Source organism: Leucopleurus acutus (assembly GCF_964270905.1).
Source record: "Leucopleurus acutus genome assembly, chromosome: X".
In the NCBI taxonomy this organism is placed as follows: Eukaryota; Metazoa; Chordata; class Mammalia; order Artiodactyla; family Delphinidae; genus Leucopleurus; species Leucopleurus acutus.
In genome coordinates, this window is record NC_139148.1 from 31,332,600 (window position 1) to 31,353,983 (window position 21,384).

At 42.8% G+C, this 21,384-nt stretch overlaps 2 protein-coding genes across 2 annotated transcripts in view; both read left to right on the plus strand.

Annotated features, from left to right (window-relative positions):
* The window catches only part of CFAP47 (cilia and flagella associated protein 47), a gene marked incomplete at both ends in the record, with an annotated part of 506,613 nt that overhangs the window by 67,480 nt on the left and 417,749 nt on the right, over nt 1-21,384 (plus strand). Inside the window, 5 exon segments of the mRNA XM_082864365.1 lie at nt 15,383-15,572; nt 16,310-16,523; nt 19,163-19,315; nt 19,898-20,081; nt 20,182-20,278. Coding sequence (XP_082720491.1) covers nt 15,383-15,572; nt 16,310-16,523; nt 19,163-19,315; nt 19,898-20,081; nt 20,182-20,278 — 838 coding nt within the window.
* On the plus strand, nt 3,203-4,249 carry LOC309977874 (melanoma-associated antigen B4-like; the record flags this gene model as incomplete). The annotated part of the gene is made up of 1 exon (XM_082864233.1): nt 3,203-4,249. The coding sequence occupies one exon, from the start codon at nt 3,203-3,205 to the stop codon at nt 4,247-4,249; it is 1,047 nt and encodes a 348-aa protein (XP_082720359.1).

The following is a 21,384-nucleotide window of genomic DNA, read 5'->3' on the forward strand; positions in this document are numbered from 1 at the left end:
CAAATGAACAACAGAACAGAAACAGTTATAGATACAGAGAGCAAACGTGGTTGGGGGGAGGAGAGAAATTAGGTGAGGACAGTTAAGAGATACAAACTACCAGTTACGAAGTAAATGCGTAATGGGTGTGAAATGTAAAACAACAGGTGGATGGATGGATGGATGGATGGATGGATGGATGGATGGATGGATGGATAGATAGATAGATAGATAAGGCAACCCCATTAAGCTTAGGGAGGAGACTTGGCCCTAAAAGAAGCAGAGGTAGGACCATCAGTGTTAGTAAGCAGACCTCTCATGAAAACAGGGAACTGCACAAATCAGCAGCCCTGCTCTCAGACCTGGGAGTCCCCAGATAAGGTAGCCGGGATGTGGAGCCCCCGACTTCTCTTCTAGCTACTCAAGGAGGTGAGAGCTGTGGTCTGAGGCATGTAGATTCGGGTCAGTGGAGGGAGGAATCCCAAACCCTACCCGGACTGGACGCCAGAGTCCTGAATGAGGACTGAGGGAGCCACCAACTCCAGAACAGTGGGGTTGGAGAGTCCCACCCTTGCTGTTACCAGGTGTAGCCGAGCCCCAGATCAGCTTTGGCAGAATGAGGCTCACTCTGACTGTAAGCTCAGGTCCCAGGAAGATGAGGACCTTTTCTGACGGTCATGGGCTCACGTCAGCAGAGGGCAAAGTCCCAGGCAGGGTTCAGAGTCAAGGTGAAGATCCTGAGTGAGGAAATGGAGACTGCTCCATACACAGTGGAGAGAGCTGCATCTCATGCTGCCCCTGCCGTTAGCCCCGGGAGGCCCAGGGCAGAGCTGGCAGGCTCAGGTGCCCCCTAACTTCTGCCTGTGGGGTCTGAGGGAGATGAGGGCTTTGCTTTAAGGGCTGGCTGCCCGGTTCAGCAGAAGAAGGGGAGTCCCAGGCCATGATCGATGTCAAGGCACAAATTCTCTGTGAGGAATGAGACAACCGACTCCCCCAGAACAGAGGAGACCCCACAAAGTGCCACCTCTGCCTTCGCCCTGGGAAGCCAGGTTTAGAGCTCTCAGGCTGAATTGCCCTCTCAGTTCCTCCAAGGGTGGTCTCAGGGACGTCAGGGTTTGGGTCTAATGGGAGAGGCCTCATTCAACATAGGGAAGAAGCCTGGTTCCTAACGAGAGTCAAGGTGGTAACACCGAGTGAACGTGAGGGAGCCCCACCCAGAAAGAAGTGAACTACATAGAATCTCATTCCTACTCTCAGACCTGGGAGGGAGACTCAGGCATGGTGACCTGATGAATATCACTCACGTTTTCGTGGACCATGGCAGGGAGGTGAGGAACCTCCTTGATGGGAGTATGGGCTCAGGTGAGCAGCCGGAGGATTTCCAGGTAATGCCAGGAACCAAGGAGAGGACCCTGAGAATTGAGGGGACCACCTACACCACAATAGTGAGGGCCACAGAATCTCTTCCTGCCTGTCAGCATTGCAAGTCCACACACAGTTGTAGCTAGAGAGACAAGAAAATTTTCTTTCTAGCGGGTCTCAGGGAGTTGGGGGCCTTAGTATGAGGGGATAGACGTCAAGTCAAGACACAGAGGATGTCCAAGTCCTGCTGTGCGTCAGGGTGAGGACACTGAGGGATGATGTAGATGCACACCCACCCAAAGCAGTGGGGGCCCACAAACTCCCACCCCCCTCAGCCCTGGGAAACCCCAGGTAGAGGTAGCCTGCTGTGTCACCCCTCACTTCGGGCCCCAGGGATCCAGGCAGATGTGGGCCTTGATCTGAGGCCAGAAGACTCAGGTGGGCTGAGGGAGGAGCGTAGATGCCGTCTGAGTGAGGGTGAAAGAGGCCAACGATGCCGCAACAGTGGGGTCCCACGCAGTCCAGCCCCTGCTACCAACCCAGGGAGGGCATGGACGGGGGTGACTGGCAGTGGCTCACCCTTTCTTTCATCTTGGGGATCTCAGGAAGGTGAGAATCTTAATGTAATGCAAGCGAACTCAGATCAGCGGAGGGAGGATTTCCGGGATTTGCCAGGACTCACGGAGAAGATGCTGAGGACTGTGGGGGGAAGTCCACCCCGTGCCAGCGGGGACCACGCAGAGTCCCTCTCCATTGTCGTTCCTAGAGGCGCCCCCGGGCACAGATGTGAGGCACAAGTGCCCATCAGTTCCCCACTCGGAACTCACAGGGAAGTCAGCATCTTGGTGTGATGGGTCAGCAGAGGGAGGAACCGTAGACCCTGCCCTGAGTGAGAAATGGGGACCGTGAGGGAGGACCACACGTTATAGGGCCTCAGCCTGCCTGCTGCAGCTTTCAGCCTCTGGAGACTAGGGGCGCTGTGGCCAGGTAAGGCCATCGTCACTTCCACTGTTCAGTCTCAGGGAGCTGTGGGCCGTACTGTGAGGAAATGTCCTCAAGTCAAGAGAGAAAGGAGCCCCCAGATACTCCCAGGAGACCCAGTGGGGACTGTGAATGACGACTGAAGGTAGCACACCCCCCTTCCACCCCTTCAAAGGCATAATAAAGAGTCCTGCCCAGGCCTCTGCTCAGCCCTTGAAGGCCCAGAGCATGGTTGTCAGGCGGAGGCTCCTCATTTCTTTGTATCATTTCTAAGGGAGACGAGATCCTTCGTCTGAGGGTGCCACACCAGGGGCAGCAGGAGGGGTCCCAGACCCTTGGTGTCGACAAGATGAGGATGCTGAATGGTTGAGGACCAACGAGTTCAGGACAGAGCAGGCCCCACACAACTGTCAGCGCTGTGCACCCCAACAGTGTCCATGACTCAGTTCCTTCTCGTGGGCCCCAGGGAGCTTTGAGGTGTCACCTTTAGAGCAGCACAGGAAAGAGGTCCTGGCCCTACCAAGAGTCGATGTGACAATCCTGTTTGTGAACGAAAGGGACCCTTGGAACCCAGAGAGGGCCTACCCTACCAGGATCTGTGGTCACCGCCGTCAGCCACAGGCAGGGCTGGCAGGCTGTAGCCTGAGGCTCACTCACTCTCGCTTCTTACACTGGGTTCTCAGGGGACAGGCTGACCAAGAACAAGAGCCTAGTGGTTCCTAGAGCAGTGCCCTCAAGGAAACGTGCAGAGTGGCCTTCTTCAAGTCAGGGTGGGACCTCCCTGCTGAAGGTGCTCACACCCTCTCACCTTCCCTCCTCCAGGTTCCAGCATCACCTGCTCTCTTGCCCACTCCCCCGCTTGCTGTCCCCGCCCATAGTCATGCCTCGGGGGCAGAAGAGTAAGCTCCGTGCCCGCGAGAAGCGCCACCAGGCCCGGAGGGAGACCCAGAATCTCGAGGGTGCTCAGGCCACTGCAGCACAGAGAGAAGAGTCGCCCTCGTGCCCCTCTTCTCCTTCTCGGGGTACTCCCCCGAGCTCCCCTGCTGCTGGCACTCGCCAGGAGCCTCAGGGAGCCCCAGCCACTAGCTCTTGTGCTGCAGGGGTTTCAGGCCCAGGATCTGATGTGCGTGCCAAGGGCCGGGTTGAGGCAAGGAAAAATTCCTCCCAGGCTTCAGCCTCCGGTGAGAGCTTTCAGAGAGATCCTCTGATCAAGAAGGTGGGAATGTTGATAGAATTCCTGCTGGAGAAGTATACAGTGGAAGAGCCCATTATAAAGGCAGACTTGCTGAAGCTTGTGAACAAAAGGTACCAGAGGAAGTTCCCTGAGATCCTCAGGAGAGCTGCTGAGTGCGTTCAGCTGGTCTTTGGTCTTGAGTTGAAGGAAGTCAAGCCGGGTGGTGATTCCTATGCCCTTGTCAGCAAGCTACATGTCAGCGATGATGGGCGTCAGAGCAGTGGCGGGCGGTTTCGGAAGAATGGGCTTCTGATGCTTGTCCTCGGTGTGATCTTCTTGCATGGCGACCGCGCCTCTGAGGAGGAGATCTGGGAATTCCTGAATGGTTTGGGTGTTTATGTTGGAAGGTGTCACATAATCTTTGGGGAGCCCAGGAAGCTTATCACAGAAGATCTGGTGCAGGAAAAGTACCTGGTGTATCGTCAGGTGTGCGACAGCGATCTCCCGTGCTATGAGCTCCTGTGGGGCCGGAGAGCCCACGCTGAAACCAGCAAGATGAAAGTCCTGGAGTTTATGGCCAAGGTGACTGGTACCGTCCCCAGTGCCTTACCAGATCTCTATGAGGAGGCTCTGAAAGATGAGGAAGAGAGAGCCCGAGCCCGAGCCCGAGCCAGAGCTGCAGCCAGGGCTGGTACTCTTGTCAAGGCCAGTGCGCCTTCCAAGGTCATGTCTAGCAGTTCCTCCCACCCTTAGTGAGGTCTGAGGCAGCTTCTTCACTTTGTGTTTGACCAACGCTGCCAACCTTTTCAGTAGTGAGAGGCTAAGCTGGGGCTGGAAAGATCATAATATATATCTTCTTTGTGTTCCTGTTTTACACTAGTATCTTTCAAATGTTGTTTCTTTCACTAGAATGTTTCTTTAGATTCAGAATCCAAGTTTATAAATGACATGGATCACATATTTGTTGTTGTTTATCAGGTTTAAGCGTAAGAGTTTAGGTACCCTGTAGTACGATGTGAAAACTCCTTGTATGTTTCTGGGGTTCTGGACTGAGATAATATGGCTTTGGAATAGGAATTTTCTTGGAAATGTGAAAGAATGCTGTGGTTTTAAAATGAAAAGCAAAGTAAAGTTTAGTCAAATTTTGGTTTGTCTTATTCACCTTTGTCTTTCTCTTTGTAAAATTCAAAGATATACACCTAGATGTCCTTAGCTTATTCAAGAATGCCGACAAAATTAAATAGTAATAAGTGACATTCCTCACTCAGTGCCTCATTGATTCCCATCTGTAATTGAGCATCTGCTCTTTGGAAGGTTCTGTGCTGGTAGTGATGATGCTAAGATTAAAAAGACCCTGCACCTGCCTGTAGACGTTGAGAGTATAAGAGCCGCTATTATATAAGGAAGGTGGTGTGATGAAAAAACCCAGTGAGGATGGTGGGGAGAGAGTCCAGATGAGAGCAGTGAAGTATAAATTCTCTTAGCCAGAACACTTTGAGGTTTGGTTATTTTGCAAATCCCTCCTTGGGAGGTAATTTTAAGTTGGCTGCATGGTGGGCTAGATGAGGCTGTGATAATAGTGAGCAGGGGTCCAGTGCTTTTGCCCCAGTGCAGGTGAACACAGTGCCCAAACAAACCAGGTGTTTTATGCATATTGTCTCCTTTGTGGTGGGATGCTGAGAAGCCCCTGTGCTGGCACTCTGTGCCCTGGGCTGGAGGAGCCCCAGCCCGCTCCATTAATTAGTTATCGGGTTTTTTTAATTGGAGTATAATTGCTTTACAATGTTGTGTTAGTTTCTGCTGTGCAACGAAGTGAATCATCTACACGTATACATATATCCCCTCCCTGGTGGACTTCCCCCCACCCATCTAAGTGGTCACAGAGCACCAAGCTGAGCTCCCTGTGCTGTACAGCAGGTTCCCACTAGCTGTCTATTTGACACATGGTAGTGTACATAGGTCAATCCTAATCTCCCAATTCATGCCACCCCCCCTTCCCCCGTGTCCACATGTCCGTTCTCTATGTCTGCGTCTCTGTTCCTGCCCTGCAAAGAGGTTCAACTGTACCAGTTATCTAGATTCCACATATATGCGTTAATATATGAGATTTGTCTTGAGTGTAATCTGGCAGAACTCCTAAATGGGCCCAGATTTTGGTGGTGATGAAACACATGAAAATCGGGGGGGTTTTGGGAGGCAGGGGAATTATTGGTCCTTGACACAAATTCTGTAAGGTTTGATTTGCATCCTGGTGAAACCCCTGCCTCCATAAATGAAACAACATTCTCTGATAGGGAAAATGTACTCAGGGTTACTTGCTAAGGAGCACTTCGGTTAATTCAGCTTTCTTTGTCCTAGAGGCCCGCATAGTCTCTGACATCTCCTGGATAAAATGAAAAATTCCTAGAGATGAGAGTATCTCTAGGACAGAGAAGACCAGTCTCTTCTGGTATGAAAACAAGCATCATAATAACTGCCATGCATGAAAGACCCAGACATCGCCAGCCACTGTGCCAGGTGCTTTACATATATCACATATGTTCCGACAGTTCTATAAGATGAGGCTTGTCAAACCCACTTGGCAGACAAAGAACTTGCAGTATTCTCCGGACTGGTAAAGTGACAGAACCGGGAGTACGGCCCGGTCTGAATTCCTCCAGAGCCCATACTGTTCCACTCCTCCCAGCCTGAGGCAGCCCTTCTGTCTCTTAATCCATTTCTCCTCTCACTGCTCCATGAAGTCTCTCAGGCAATAAGAAAGAGGAACTTGTAGCCAAAATATTAAAAGCAGGCCTAAAGAAGGAAGGTGAACATGAGAATCAGACACCATTTGGGGATTGTCTGTGGGCTTCGTTTACCTAGGATCCTCCTGCCCCTCGCCCCAGGCTTCCCTGAGAGCTGATTGCCCCGGTCCCGGCACGGGGGTCCAGTCCCAGCACTTTGCGGCATCACAGCGCCCTGCCCCTGGGTCTTCCCCAGTGTGCCCTCGTGTCCAGACTGGAAGCTGACCTGCTGGCCAGCTCTTCTGTGCATCTTCCTCTAGAGGCTGCAGTCAGCTCCCGGAGGAACGGACAGCCCATATGCCCTGCCCTCCCCTGACTCGGAGCATCCTGACTCCCCGCAGATCCCATTCGTCACCGTGGACCCCTGGGACAGCAGCTGCCCTTTCCATGTATCTGTTCACTTCACACAGTGATGTTTACACACCTCCTCATCTCCACTGGGTGCCTCCACCACATTCTCAGTGTTTGCAAACCTGCTGGTGACGAGACTCTGATTTGGTATGGACTCTACAGGGCCTTGGCTTATAACCCCAAGGCTAGGGAGGCCTTGTTTGAAACAACGTGATATTTGCAGTAGGATTTTAATGAAGTGTCTTCTTTGAATCTGGCCACTGAATCCATACACTGGTGAGTGAACTTAATTAAGGGGTCCAAAACCAAAGCCTTCTTCCTAAGTGGTAAAGGAGGAGGGACCAAGGAAATCACTGTGTAAACAAACATCTGCTGAGGCTGAATTCCTAAAAACCCATCTTGGAGTCCTTCTTGGAGGTGGAAAATGGTTCTTTGTCAGACATGCTAGCTTTGAATAACAAGGAAAAGTAATTCACCATCCTCCCAGTAATCCTTGTCTGTATCGGTCCCAGGGGAGATGCTGTTTGTTCAATATGCTTAATGGCACCTGTTCGGGTGTTCAGGTATGTTCAGTCAGGTGGTGGGTGGCTATGATTTTGACCATACAACCAAAAGTTAGGAGAAAATTCCCAGCCTACTGAGATTAAACAGGTTATTGCAACTGGCAATGCGGAAAGGTACTGGTGAAAGCCCTCTCTGCTGAGGTGTACAGGGTACTTTTGGAAATTAGATGGAATCCTGTATTTGAAAACATGTCTTACATAGTATGCACAAGAAAAACTTGGTGAATTTCAAGGTAAATTTGGCCTTCTCAGAAACTCCTCCAACTAACTAAGAGGGTTGTTGACATAAGCAATTGCAGTAGTTGCTCTTTATTGAGCACACACTATACACCAGTTTATGGGAGACTGCAAACCTCATCCACATCCTGTCTTGCTCTCCTTGGGTTCCTGGGGAGACTATATTCCCAGTCCACTTGTAATTAGGAAGGGTCACCTCCAGACCAAGGCACGAGGGAGTCAGTACGGCACCTCTGTGCTTTCTCTTCCATTCAGCAGCAAACAGAGAGAGCCCGTGTTGAGGTGTGGAGCCACGCGACGTACATAGCCGGGACCTCGGAGTCATCTGTGAGCGGTGAGCCTCTGCCAACCTTCATCAGATTTTATGTGCACAAGAAACAGACTTTTGTTGTGTTAAGTCATTCAGATATCAGGTTTTCTCTGTTGCATCAGTTAGCAGTTACTTAATCCGAGTGATACACAACTACTATTTCTTCTCTTAGGCTCATTTAAATGTTTTAATGACACAGCTAATCATAGCATATATATTCTTCTTATAAAAACTTCTTACACACATAAATCACAATCTCCCCCCTTACAACATTGCTCGAAAATTCAGCCCCCTTTTCAAAAGTAACCACAATTAACTGTCTGGTGTGTGTCATTCTGAAGCTGATTTGAGGCTTCTTTGTACATAGATGTGCTACAAAAATATGTTGAATTTTTAAAAACACAGGGGCCACAGTGTACATATAGTTCTGTGACTTGCTCTTGTAACTTAATGGAAGTGAATGCAAGATCTTTCTGTGACAGCTTGTAAGACCCACCTCACGTTTTAAAACTGTCATCACCATTAGAAAAGGTCCCAGCCAGCCCTCTGGTCCTAAGCTACAGCGTGAAGTAGAGCCCCTCAGCCAACCTGTAGATCTGTGAGAAGAAACAGTTGTTGTGTTACGATGCTACGTTTTGTGGCTCTACATTGGGCAGTGGAAATTTACTAATAAGTACATTAAGGGCTAGCAGTTCATATTTTAATGTTTTTATGTTCTTTGTCTTCCACAGGGAGCACATACTATTCCTAAAAATATTTTTAAGGTTAAGAAAAATAAACTTCAAAAGGCATGGGAAATTCTAATTTCAGACGTTAGGGAAGCCTTTAAAATGGGAAAAATAAGCAAATAATTTACAAAAGAAGAGTGAAGTGACGCATGATTATTTCTCCTACAGAATGAAAACAAAAAGATTACCTATAGACTATTCTCTCTCCAGCTGGTGGATTGATAAAGAGAAATTTTATATCAGAGGATAAGTTCCTGATAGTTCATGAGTTTCAACATAGTTCTGGAGCACGTTTATCTCACACCATCTAGAAAGGCGATATGTAGTACGTAAGAGCATGAGATTCTGGAACCAGACACCTGGTCTTTCAATCCCAGCGCTACCATTTACTAGTTGTGTAATCTTGGGTAAATTCCGTAACCTCTTTGTGCCTCTTTTCTTATCTGTAATATTGTGATGGTAATAATACCTAACTATAAGATTATTTTGTGGATTAAGTGTAGGGCATTCAGCACGGTGCCCACGAATTCATAAGCGTTATATATGTGTTATCTATTATTTTATTATCAAAGCATTTTGCTGAGTTTTCATTGAAGGATTAATTGACATTTAATACAGGAAGAATATGGGCCCTATAGATAACCTTAACACTTAAAAACTACAGTGTAGAAATACTAACCTCTGAGGTTAGTTCTTCTAGGTCCTTGTTAAATGTTTCTTGCATTTTGTCCATTCTATTTCCAAGATTTTGGATCATCTTTACTATCATTATTGTGAATTCTTTTTCAGGTAGACCGCCTATTTCCTCTTCACATGTTCGGTCTGGTGCATTTTTATCTTGCTCCTTCATCTGCCGTGTGTTTTTCTGTCTTCTCATTTTGCTTATCTTACTGTGTTTGGGGTCTCCTTTTTGCAGGCTGCAGGTTCGTAGTTCCTGTTGTTTTTGATGTCTGTCCCCAGTGGCTAAGGTTGGTTCAGTGGGTTGTGTAGGCTTCCTGGTGGAGGGGACTAGTGCCTGTGTTCTGGTGGATGAGCCTGGAACTTGTCTTTCTGGTGGGCAGGTCCACATCTGGTGGTGTGTTTTGGGGTGTCTTTGGCCTTATTATGATTTTAGGCAGCCTATCTGCCAATGGGTGGGCTTGTGTACCTTTTTTGCTAGTTGTTTGGCATAGGGTGTCCAGCACTGTAGCTTGCTGGTCATTGAGTGAAGCTGGGTGCTGGTGTTGAGATGGAGATCTCTGGGAGATTTTCGCCGTTTGATATTATGTGGAGCCTGGAGGTCTCTTGTTGACCAGTGTCCTGAAGTTGGCTGTGCCGCCTCAGAGGCACAGCACTGACTCCTGGTTGTTGCACCAAGAGCCTTTCATCCGCACGGCTCAGAATAAAAGGGAGTAAAAGTAGAGAGAAAGAATTCGTAGAAGTAAGAAGAAAGAAAGAAAGGAGGGAGGGATGGAGGGAGGGAGGGAGGAAAGGAAGGAAGGAAGGAAGAAGAAAAGAAGGAAAGAAGGAAAGAAGGAAAGAAAGGAGGGAGGGAAGGAGAGAGCAAGGAAGGAAGGAAAAAAGAAAGAAGATACAGTAGAATAAAATAAAGTAAAATATAATAAAGTTATTAAATTAAAAAATAAGTATTTAGAAAAAGGAAGGGATGGACAGAAGCCTAGGACAAATGGTGAAAGCAAAGGTATACAGGCAAAATCTCACACAAAAGCATACACATACACACTCACCAAAAGAGGAAAAGAGGAAAAAATAATAAATTTTGCTCTCAAAGTCCACCTCCTCAATTTGGGATGATTCGTTGTCTATTCATGTATTCCACAGTTGCAGGGTACATCAAGTTGATTGTGGAGCTTTAATCCGCTGCTTCTGAGGCTGCTGGGAGAGATTTCCCTTTCTCTTCTTTGTTCTCACAGCTCCCGGGTGCTCAGGTTTGGATTTGGCCCCGCCTCTGTGTGTCGGTCGCCGGAGGGCGTCTGTTCTTCCCTCAGACAGGATGGGGTTTAAGGAGCAGCTGCTTAGGGGGCTCTGGCTCACTCAGGCCGGGGGGAGGGAGGGGTACGCAGTGCTGGGCGAGCCTGTGGCGGCAGAGGCCGGCATGACGTTGCACCAGCCTAAGGCGCGCCATGCGTTCTCCCGGGGAAGTTGTCCCTGGATTATGGGACCCTGGCAGTGGTGGGCTGCACAGGTTCCCGGGAGGGGAGGTGTGGAGGGTGAGCTGTGCTTGCAGACAGGCTTCTTGGTGGCAGCAGCAGCGGCCTTAGCGTCTCATGCCCATCTCTGGGGTCCGCGCTGTTAGCCTGTCTCTGGAGCTCCTTTAAGCAGTGCTCTTAATCCCCTCTCCTCGCGCACCAGGAAACAAAGAGGCAAGAAAAAGTCTCTTGCCTCTTCGGCAGCTCCAGACTTTTTCCCGTACTCCCTCCGGGCTAGCCGTGGCGCACTAGCCCCCTTCAGGCTGTGTTCACGTAGCCAACCCCAGTCCTCTCCCAGGGATCCAACCTCCGAAGCCCGAGCCTCAGCTCCCAGCCCCTGCCCGCCCCGGTGCGTAAGGCTGTCAGCCTGGTGAGTGGTCGGTACCGATCCTCTGTGCTGGAATCTCTCCGCTTTGCCCTCCGCACCGCTCTTGCTGTGCTCTCCTCCGCGGCTCCGAAGCTTCCCCCTCCGCTCACCGCAGTCTCCGCTCGCGAAGGGGCTTCCTAGTGTGTGGAATCCTTTCCTCCTTCACAGCTCCCTCCCACTGGTGCAGGTCCCGTCCCTATTCTTTTGTCTCTGTTTATTGCTTTTTTCTTTTGCCCTATCCAGGTACGTGGGGAGTTTCTTGCCTTTTGGGAGGTCTGAGGTCTTCTGCCAGCATTCAGTAGGTGTTCTGTAGGAGCTGTTCCACATGTAGATGTATTTCTGATGTATTTGTGGGGCAGAGGGTGATCTCCACCTCTTACTCTTCCGCCATCTTGAAGATCTGTCCAGTAGTAGATTTTTACAGAAAGACTTTAAGCCATAAATGTCCAGAGGCCTATCTCATGCTGAGGTTGGCCATCCTTAATGCAGTAGGAGACGGCTTATCAAACTGTGGTCTTGTACCAGGACTCACCACTACCGAGGCACACTGTAGGTGCAGTGGCGACGCGGAGCTGCTCACTCCCTACCCGCCACCTAGTTTCTGCTGCACCTGCCCATTTTTTTAACCAGGTTATTAGTTTGCTTTTGATTTGTATGAGTTCCTTATATATTTTGCATATTAACCCTATATCAGTTAGATGGTTCACAAATATTTTTCCCATTCTGTAGGCTGTCTCTTCACTATGTTGACTGTTTCTTTTGCTCAACAGAAGGTTTTTAGTTTGATGCAGTCTTGTCTATTTTTTACTTTTGTTGTATGTGCTTTTGAAGTCTAATCCAAAAAATTCTTCCCAAGACTGAATATGTGATGTTACATGGCAAAGGAGTTTTACATAGTTGTACATAGTGTGGATAATCCTTTGTATGTGTTGCTGAATTCAATTTGATAATGTTTGGTAGAGTTTTGCATATATATTCATAAAGGACATTAGTCTGTAGATTTATTTTCTTGAATGTCTTTACTTTTTACATTAGCCTAAAACTGGTATGGAAGGATTTGGAAAGTGTTCCCTTTAATTTTTGGAGTAGTTTTTGTAGAATTGGTGCTAATTCTTTAAATGTTCAGTAAAATTCATCAAAGCCATCTGGTTCTGGACTTCTCTTTGTCATAAGTTTAAAAATTCCTACTTTAATCTCTTTACTTGTTATCCTAGGCTATTCAGATTTTCTGTTTCTTCTAGAACCATTTTCAGAAGTTTGTGTCTTTCTGAGGATTTGTCCATATCATATAGGTTATCTAATTGGTTGGCATATGATTGTTCATTGTATTCCTTCATACTCCTTTTTATTGATGTAGAGTTGGTAAAGATGTCCTCTCTTTTATTCCTGATTTTAAGAAATTGAGTTTTTGTTGTTGTTGGCTTGGTTTGTCTAGCTCAAGTTTTTTTTCAATATCATTAATCATTTCAAAGACATACTTTCAGGTTTGTTGATTTTCTCTGTTGTTTTCTATTCTCTATTTCATGTATTACATGACAAAGGCCTTTGTCTTTTTTAATATAGGTGCTTACTGCTATAAATTTACTTCTAATCAGTGCTTTTGCTGCATTCCATAAGTTTTGGCATGTTGAGTTTTAGTTTTTCTTCATCTCAAAGTATTTTCTAATTTCCTTCGAGACTTCTTCTTTGACCCATTAGTTGCTTAGGAGTGTATTGTTTAATTTCCACATACTTGTGAGTTTCCTACATTCCCTTGTCTTTATTTGTTCTTTTTAACAATTTCTGTACTTTATTGATATGCTCCATTTTGTGAGATGTTGTTCTCATGTTTCCTTTAAGTCTTTAGACATGTTTTTCTTCAGTCCTTTGAACATATTTATAGTACTGTACTTACTGTCTTTGTTTAATAGGTCCAACAGTTGTTTTTCCTCAGGGACAGTTTCTGTTTATTGCCTCTCGTGTGTTGGCCGTAACTTCCTAGTTCTTTGAGTGTCCAGTACGTTTTTGTTGAAAACTGGGCATTTTAAATAATATAATTTGAGAACTCTGGAAATCAGATCTCCCATAGGATTTTTGCTCTTTGTTGTTGTTGTTTTATTTGTTTAGTGACTTTCTAGACTAATTCTGAAAAGGTTGTTTTCTTTGCTGTGTGCAGACTATCAAGTGTTGCTCAATTAATTTAGTGGTCAGCTATTGATTGGGCAGAGACTCCCTTAAATTCCTTGATTCCATATGTCTCACAGCCTTTGCTGAGTACCTCTGTATAAATGTGTTGAGTGGGCCATGACTTCAGTGTTCTACCAGGTAGTTTACAACTCTTTCTGGCTTCAGGTCCTCCTTGTACCGAGTCCCAAAGTCAGGCAGAGGTGACAGATTAGATCTTTCTCAAATCTTTCCTGGGGATATACACTCTCTTGCACGTGTGTGTGGCAATCTAGATTGCCAGGAATATGTCAGAGCTTTTCTAATACCCTCTGAACATTTTTGGCTTTGTTTATTCTCTTATTTCTTATTAGCCTTAAATGCTAATGCTATCTCAGGTTGCTGTGATGTTCAACAGTTGCAGCTGATTCTTTTTCAAGGGGAGGGTGGCAAAACCCTAGGGAGAGAGTTGTTCACACAGGGTGAGCTCTGAATCAGGTCAGTTAAAGCCATGCTCTCAAACTAGGCTTTTCAGCTAGCTTTCAGACAGAACACATATGAGCACTTCTCTGGGGATGGGGTTTTCGGAGAGTTTTAAACCCATTCTCCCTCGATGGCTGCTAGGCTAATCATTTTCACAGTTACCATAGTTGCAAGGCTGTTGTTTTTCAAGGAGAGCACGAATTTGGAATAAGAGGATGTGATTACAGTAGGTAAAAATGCCACAAAGCCTGTTCTTTGTTTAGAATTCAGCCATTTAAAAAAAATAAATACTCTTTGGACTTTTGCAGTATTTTAGGTAATTTTCAAATATCCGAGAAGTTGATTTTGACAATTTTCCTAGTGTTCTCTTTCTGTTTGTGGATGAGTAACTATTTGGAGGTCTTTAATCTGCCGTTCTGGAAGTGCTTCAGTACCATTAATCTTAATTTTTTCTTAGATAATTTTCCAGTAATGTGTATCTTGAAGGTTTGTCAATTCTGTATATGATATTTCTAAAGACTTTCATATCACCACGATAAATTAGCTTTCCTTAAAGTTTTATAAGCAATATTTTTTGATTTGCTTTTTATTTTGTCCTAACAGTACAATAGTTTTTCTTAATCCATTTGGGCTGCTGTAAGAAAATACCATAGACTGCACAATTTATAAACAACAGAAATTTATTTCTAACAGTTCTGGAGGCTGGACGTCCCAGATTGGGGTGCCAGCATGGTCAGGTGTGGGCCCTCTTCCTGGTCACAGACTTCTTGTGGTATCCTCCCATGGTGGAAGGGGCTAGGGAGATCTGTGGACCCTCTTTAACAAGGGCTCGGATCTCCTAATTCTATCCTATAGGGCAACGGTCCCCAACCTTTTTGGCACCAGGGACCGGTTTCGTGGAAGATAATTTTTCCACGGATCAGGGTGGGGAGGATGGTTTCGGGATGATTCAAGTGCATTACACTCATTGTGCACTTTATTTCTATTATTATTATGTTGTAATATATAATGAAATAATTATACAACTCATCATAATGCATAATCAGTGGGAGCCCTGAGCTTGTTTTTACTTGCCACTCACTGATAGGGTTTTGATATGAGTCTGCAAGCAATTAATTTATTATGGTCTCTGTGCAGTGAAACCTCTCTGCTAATGATAATCTGTATCTGCAGCCGCTCCCCAGTGCTAGCATCACCGCTTCAGCTCCACCTCAGATCATCAGGCATTAGATTCTCATAAGAAGCCTGCAACTTAGATCCTTCGCATGCGCAGTTTACTGTAGAATTCGGGCTCCTATGAGAATCTAATGCCGCTGCTGATCTGACAGGAGGTGGAGTTCAGGCGGTAATGCGAGTGATGAGGAACAGCTGTAAATACAGATGAAGCTTCGCTTGCTTGCCCGCTGCTCACTTCCTGCTGTGCGGCCCGGTTCCTAACAGGCTATGGACCGGACTGGGACTGGCACTGGTCTGTGGCCCAGGGGTTGGGGACCCCTGCCATAGGGCATTAACAATGAGTTTTTAACATGAGTTTCAGGGACTTTCCTGGCAGTCCAGTGGTTGAGACTCCACAGTTCCACTTCAGGGGGTGCGGGTTCAATCCCTTGTTGAGGAGCTAAGATCCCGTGTGCCGTGCGGTGTGGCAAAAAAAAAAGGCAAAAAACAAAATATGAGTTTTAGGTGTTCACAAACATTCAGCCTATAGCAATTGGTCACTTTTCTTCTTTTTTCAGAATGTGGCATGTTTATTCATTCCACATCAAGTTGGAGTCTTTAAAGTGAAGCAATTTATAGAGATTATTGGCTCAGTGACAGATGAAAATTTGCAGTCTTCGTCCCTGAAGCCTTTCCATCAGATATGTTTATATTTCAGTAGTGTCTGCAAACCTTCCACCAAGAAAGTTGTGATGAAAATTAATCCTGGTATGCTATTGGGGGTGCTTACCATTTATTTATCTATTTTTGGTTAATACAGGATTATCTTAACATACTAATGCTTAGCTGTATATATCAAATGTGGTCTAATCTAATGGTTCTCAGCTTCTACGTGCATCTAGGCCTGTTAAAACATATCTCTGTCCTATGTCCCAGCGTTGATTATTAAGTAGGTCTTTGTTGGAGCCCAAAGATTTGTATTTCTAACATGTTTCCAGTAGATGCTGATGCTGCCATTTTGAGGATCTAACTTTGACTAGCACTGGTTTAGTGATCTATAAAATTTATTAAATATTTTAATGGTTTTTATATTTTATTCTTTTACTTCTTTGTTTGAGTCTATATTGTAAACTGGTTTTGACCATTCCGTGGATTTTCTGGTTGCTGCTGTTTCAACTAATTCTCAGTTATCTCTTATACATTGACCCATATGAAATTGCTGATATTCAACTCTCTTTAACGTATAAAAATTTCAGTTTCATGTGTGCCAACCCAGTCCTTCAAGTTACCATGTTTTAGTTTTTTTGCATGCATTTTTATTACTTATGCATGCATTATTTTGCTAAATTGTTTTATGTAGATCCATTTATTAAATGAATTATTCATATTTTCTGAATTTGCTTAGGGATTTAGCTTTAAGTTGGAACCAGTGGTCTAGTGTAGTAATTAATTCATGGAAATTAAAAAAAAAACATATTTACACTTAATATTCAATTCTCTAAAAGGTATATCCCCTTTGATCAGTAATCCTGTGGGACAGTTTGTGGTGAAAGACTTGGCAAAATACAAGGACCATGCACTTGTCGCAATGCTTCAATCAACCACGACACACATTCACAATCATAACACAAGTAAGGAGTTAATAAAGGATGCTCTGATAGCCTTTCCCAATGACCGAGCTGCAAGTATCCGGTCTGGAGAAGAGCATAAACATTTCAGGTAATGTGCTATATTAAATACCTGAAATTTTGTAAGATACAATAACCAGCATGACATGCAGAGATCTTATCAGATCCTGCTGTAACAAATTAGTGATGGTAATAATAATAATAGCAAAATTTAATTTTCTCTTTTTTTTTTTTTTTCTTTTACATCAGAGGAGTGGTTGCTGAATGCTATCATCTAACCTCTCATCTCTATTGCGTACTTGCCAGGACTTGTGAATGGTTTACCAGATGATTCTTAAAATATGCTGTTAACAAGTAGAGAAGAAGAATAGAAATAATCACTTTTGGAAATGTATACAGTCCTCAGAGTAGTCATGTTCATTAATTATGGCTGAGAGCCTGAATTTATCTAAGATTAAAAATTTTAAACTGTGATAAACAAGTTGTTCTCGTCTTCATTGTCATTATCTTCATCTCTATGCTATCATCTTTGTTCAGTCCCCTCAAAGTCACATTTTCAATAAGCTTTACCAAAGTGAACTAAAACCTCCCCAATTATAAGGACTATGAGTGATAGTAAGCCTCAATTTAAAAATTACCCCATTTTCAAAGAAATTACTACCATGTCAATGCTTAGTGAGAATAAACCCAGTCAACCTGACATCTTTATTTGGGCCGTTAGCTCAGGAATGGTTTTTATACATTTGAGGATGAACTGGGTTTCTTTTCTGCCTGCTTGTTTAACTGTCTAAACTTGACCATGTCCCTGGGCTTTCTCTACTTGTCTCTTTACCTTTGGTGAGTCTTCAAGTTCACTTACTTTTATAGTCATTTTCTTAAAATACCATTTGATTTTTTAGTCTATAATTGTTTTATTATCCACAATTGGAAAATTCTAGGTTTTTATATAGTCTATTTTATGATTTTATTTTACAAATTCCATCCACAGCAGTCTTTATCTCTCTTTTTTTACTTGACAAGTACCATAAAACACACACGCATAAAAATTATGCAGACTCCATTTTAAATAATTATACAGTATAAAAAAGAAAACTCATCCCACCCTGCAGAGGTAGCTGCTGGAAATAATTTTTAAATGTATCATTTTCAATTATTCCTTATGCTTATACAAATATATCTATATAGAGATATAATGTGTTAATTTAACATTAACATTTTGTTCCTGTCTAAGTATTAATCAGATGATCTCAAAATGCCAGGATTTTTTTGAAGAAGGCTAACGTAAGCATCCCATGGCCATAATTATTTTTCTCAATTTACTCTTTTCCATGCTAATAGAAATACAAAATTTAGTCCAGTTATTTTCTGGCTAGCAAATAGTAATGAACATTTAAGTAATGAAATTTTATAGTGTATTAAGTTGTTGTAATTATAATTGCTGTTTTATTTTTTAATGCTTTTTACCTTTTCAATTTTTGAGAAGAAAATAAGGTAAGAATTTTTGTCTAGTTTTATTTAATGCAGTATATGTCTTGTGTTCAGAATAGTGTGTTATATTAGGCATTCAGTAAAAAATTTTTTAATAAATAAGTGAGGAAAAATGCTTTATTTACATAGTAATTTTTGTTGTCTGTACTTTGCACATTTAAAAAAAATCACCTACTCAAAGTTGCAGAGGTATTTCTTAAAGTTTATTCTTTAAGGAGCTGATAAGCATTTAGATATGTTAGTAAGCAGCTCTGTGTCACTTTAGGCACCTCCTGTACTACTTCTTTTTAAGTCCCTCCTTTTCTCCTTGTTACAGAGAGAGGGACTTCAGATATAGGAATTATTTCTAGGTTCTAACGGTGGTTAAGGATCCCAGAGCCTGAAGGGAGATTTAAATATATCAACAACTATCTGAGTAACAAAGCATTTGTTTCTCTCTTATTGCCTCACTCTCTTAAAGTCTTTAACTCAGTTCAAGCTGTATTACTGTTACCACTGAGAAATTACCAAAAACAGGAAGAAATATTAGATATTAGATTAAATTTCATTTGACTGTATATGACTACTAGGTTTATACTTAGGAGTTAATTATTAAGGGTGAGAATCTCAATGATTAATAAAATTTGCTGAAGACTGAGGTAGCCTAAGGCCAAAAGATGTGAATAATTGTACTTTTTGTTTTTATGGAAAATATGTGGTAGGTGAAAGGAAGTGCATGCACCAGTTGAGTGAATGTGAGATGTAGAGTAGTTTGCAGTTCTTCTTTGGATTTTTTTTATCTGTATAGATTTATTGCTGATGGTTATTTCATAAGCTCTGAGATATTAAGAAAGCATGATTTAACAAAAGGATTTATTATTCTATATATTCTTTTATGATTTTGATCACAGTGATCTAAAAGTAATTGACTATTAGGAAACACTAATCAGATTCAGATCTAGTTCCATCTGTAATCTAGAACTGCCCAAATTGCCTACTTGACTAATACTCCAAGAGTGGGTTTAGGGTAGGTCCTACTTCTTCCCAGTGACCTTAGGGATTTCCTGTGATTAGGTTAAGAAGAAAATTAGATGTCATTCTATTTCTACATGTAATAATGTCTTGGTATATAAAAGGACTAGAATCTGTCCTGTTCACCGTTCTGTGCCCAACTCCTGGCATAGGAGGCACTCAGTAAATACTGATTGAATAAATGCATATATATATACACCTAAATATTAACATGTGTTGCTCATATTGTAGGACGATTTTCACAAAGATTCCAATATATAACTATGTGGATCCTGATTTTGCATATACTAAATTTGAAAAAATAGAAAAGAAAGCACATGAAAAGCATTATGCAGGGTACATTAAATATTTAAGAAATGTGCGCCTGCAGAAAGAAGAACAGAGGTAAAGTTCACTTCCTCAAACAGTATGAAACAGAGCATGGTGCCTGTAGAGCCAGAATTTTTTTCTTTACTCTTTAGGTTCTTTTTAGTGATTTAAATGACTTTTCATGTATGAAAATAGCAAAACATTGAACTACTTTAACTGCATTTATTTCCTTTTTTACTTTTGATTTGGGAATGTCTTGGGTGGGCTTCCCCAGAAGCAGATTCTGAGACAGGAATTCCAGCACATGTGATTTTTGGAGAATGTTCTTTTGGGAGAAACCTGCACAATATGAGGAAAGCAGGAGAGGGCAGAAGAGAGAACTCAGAAATAATGTGTTGCAAATAAAGTTTACTCTCAGCCTGATACCTAGGGTCTTTTGAGCATAAATTATACCATGAGCATAAATTAAACACCTTGAGGAGGTGTTTGAGAATGGGGTCCCTTAACAGACGGCAATTTTATGCAGATTAGTGCTTCCGTCTGCTTCAGTGGATCTGAGTGGGTCAGTAACAGCATGTACTATGGGGAATATTTGGATTTACTGATGTATTTTCTAAATGACCTAGCCTCAGTTAATTATTATTATGATTTCACTAGGAAACACATGTACTCATATAATGATACAGACATAGGATTACAGCCAGCATCGGGTCTAAAGTCACCCACATTCTCAGAAGCGGAAATAGAAGAGTTATCTTCAGCACAGCATTGGATCAAGTGTAACCAATTGCTAAGTACCAGAAATATAGCATCCACGGAGACAAAGTCTTTGAGAAGAAAGGCATGTGCAATATTTTACATTTTATTATACCATGAGAATTCTTAAAATACCTTTTGCTAATATTGAACAATTAATTTTGGAATAATGTGATTTCTCACAGGTTCTCAAAGGACTTAAATCAGACCCATCCTCACCCCATGAAAAACATGATTGCAGCTTAATCTTGACACCAAAGCAAATTCATCAAGTAATTGTTGGTAAGAATCTATAACAACCTAATGAACAATTTTTTAACAGATTTATTGAAGTATAATTTATATTACATAAAATTCACCAGGTCAAAGCATGAAAATCAATGAATTTCAGTGAATTTACAGGTTTATGCAACTGTCATCACAATTCAGTTTTACAGTGCTGCCATCACCCTCATGTCTATATACAAGTTACTCCCAATTCCCAGCCCTAGCCCCAGGCAACCATTAATTAGCTTTCTATCTGTATAGATTTGCCTATTCTGAACATTTCATGTAAAAGAAATCATAATATGTGGTTTCCCTTATATTGTTTCTTTAGCTTAGCATAATGTTGGTAAGGTTCATCCTTGTGGTAGTAGGTATAAATATTTTGTTCCTTTTTGTATCTAAATAGTACCTCATTTTATTAGGAATACCACATTTTGTTTATCCATTTACCAGTTGATGGACATTGAGCTATTTCCAGTTTGAGGCTATTGTGAATATTGCTGCTATAAACACTCACATATAATTCTTCTAGTGAACATATGTTTTTATTTCTTTTGGTTAGATTCCTAGGAGTAGAATTGCTGAGTCATATGGTAAGTTTGTGTCTAACTTTTAAAGAAATTGCCAAAAATTTTCCACAGTGACTGCACCAAGTTACAATCCCTCCAACAGTGTATGAGGGTTACAGTTTCTCCACATTTTCACCAGCAATTATTATTTTCTGTCTTTTTGATTACAGCCATCCTAGCGGGTGCAAAATGTTCTCTCATTGTGATTTTGATTTGCATTTCCTTTTTGACTAAGGTGTTGAATATATTTTCATGCATTTACTTAGAGGTACAACTATTTAAATTGTATATCTTGGAGAAATGTCTTTGCCCAATTTTTAATTTGAATATTTACCTTCTCATTATAGAGTTGTAGGAATTGTTTATGTATTCTGAGTACAAGTTTTTTTTATCAGATATATGATTTCCAAATATTTTCCCTAAGTCTGTGGCTTTTTTTTCTTTTCATATTCTTAATAATGTTGTTTAAAGCACAGAATTTTTTAATTTAAATGAAATCGAATTTACTAAATTTTTTACTTTTATAGATCATGCTTTTGATATCATGCCCAA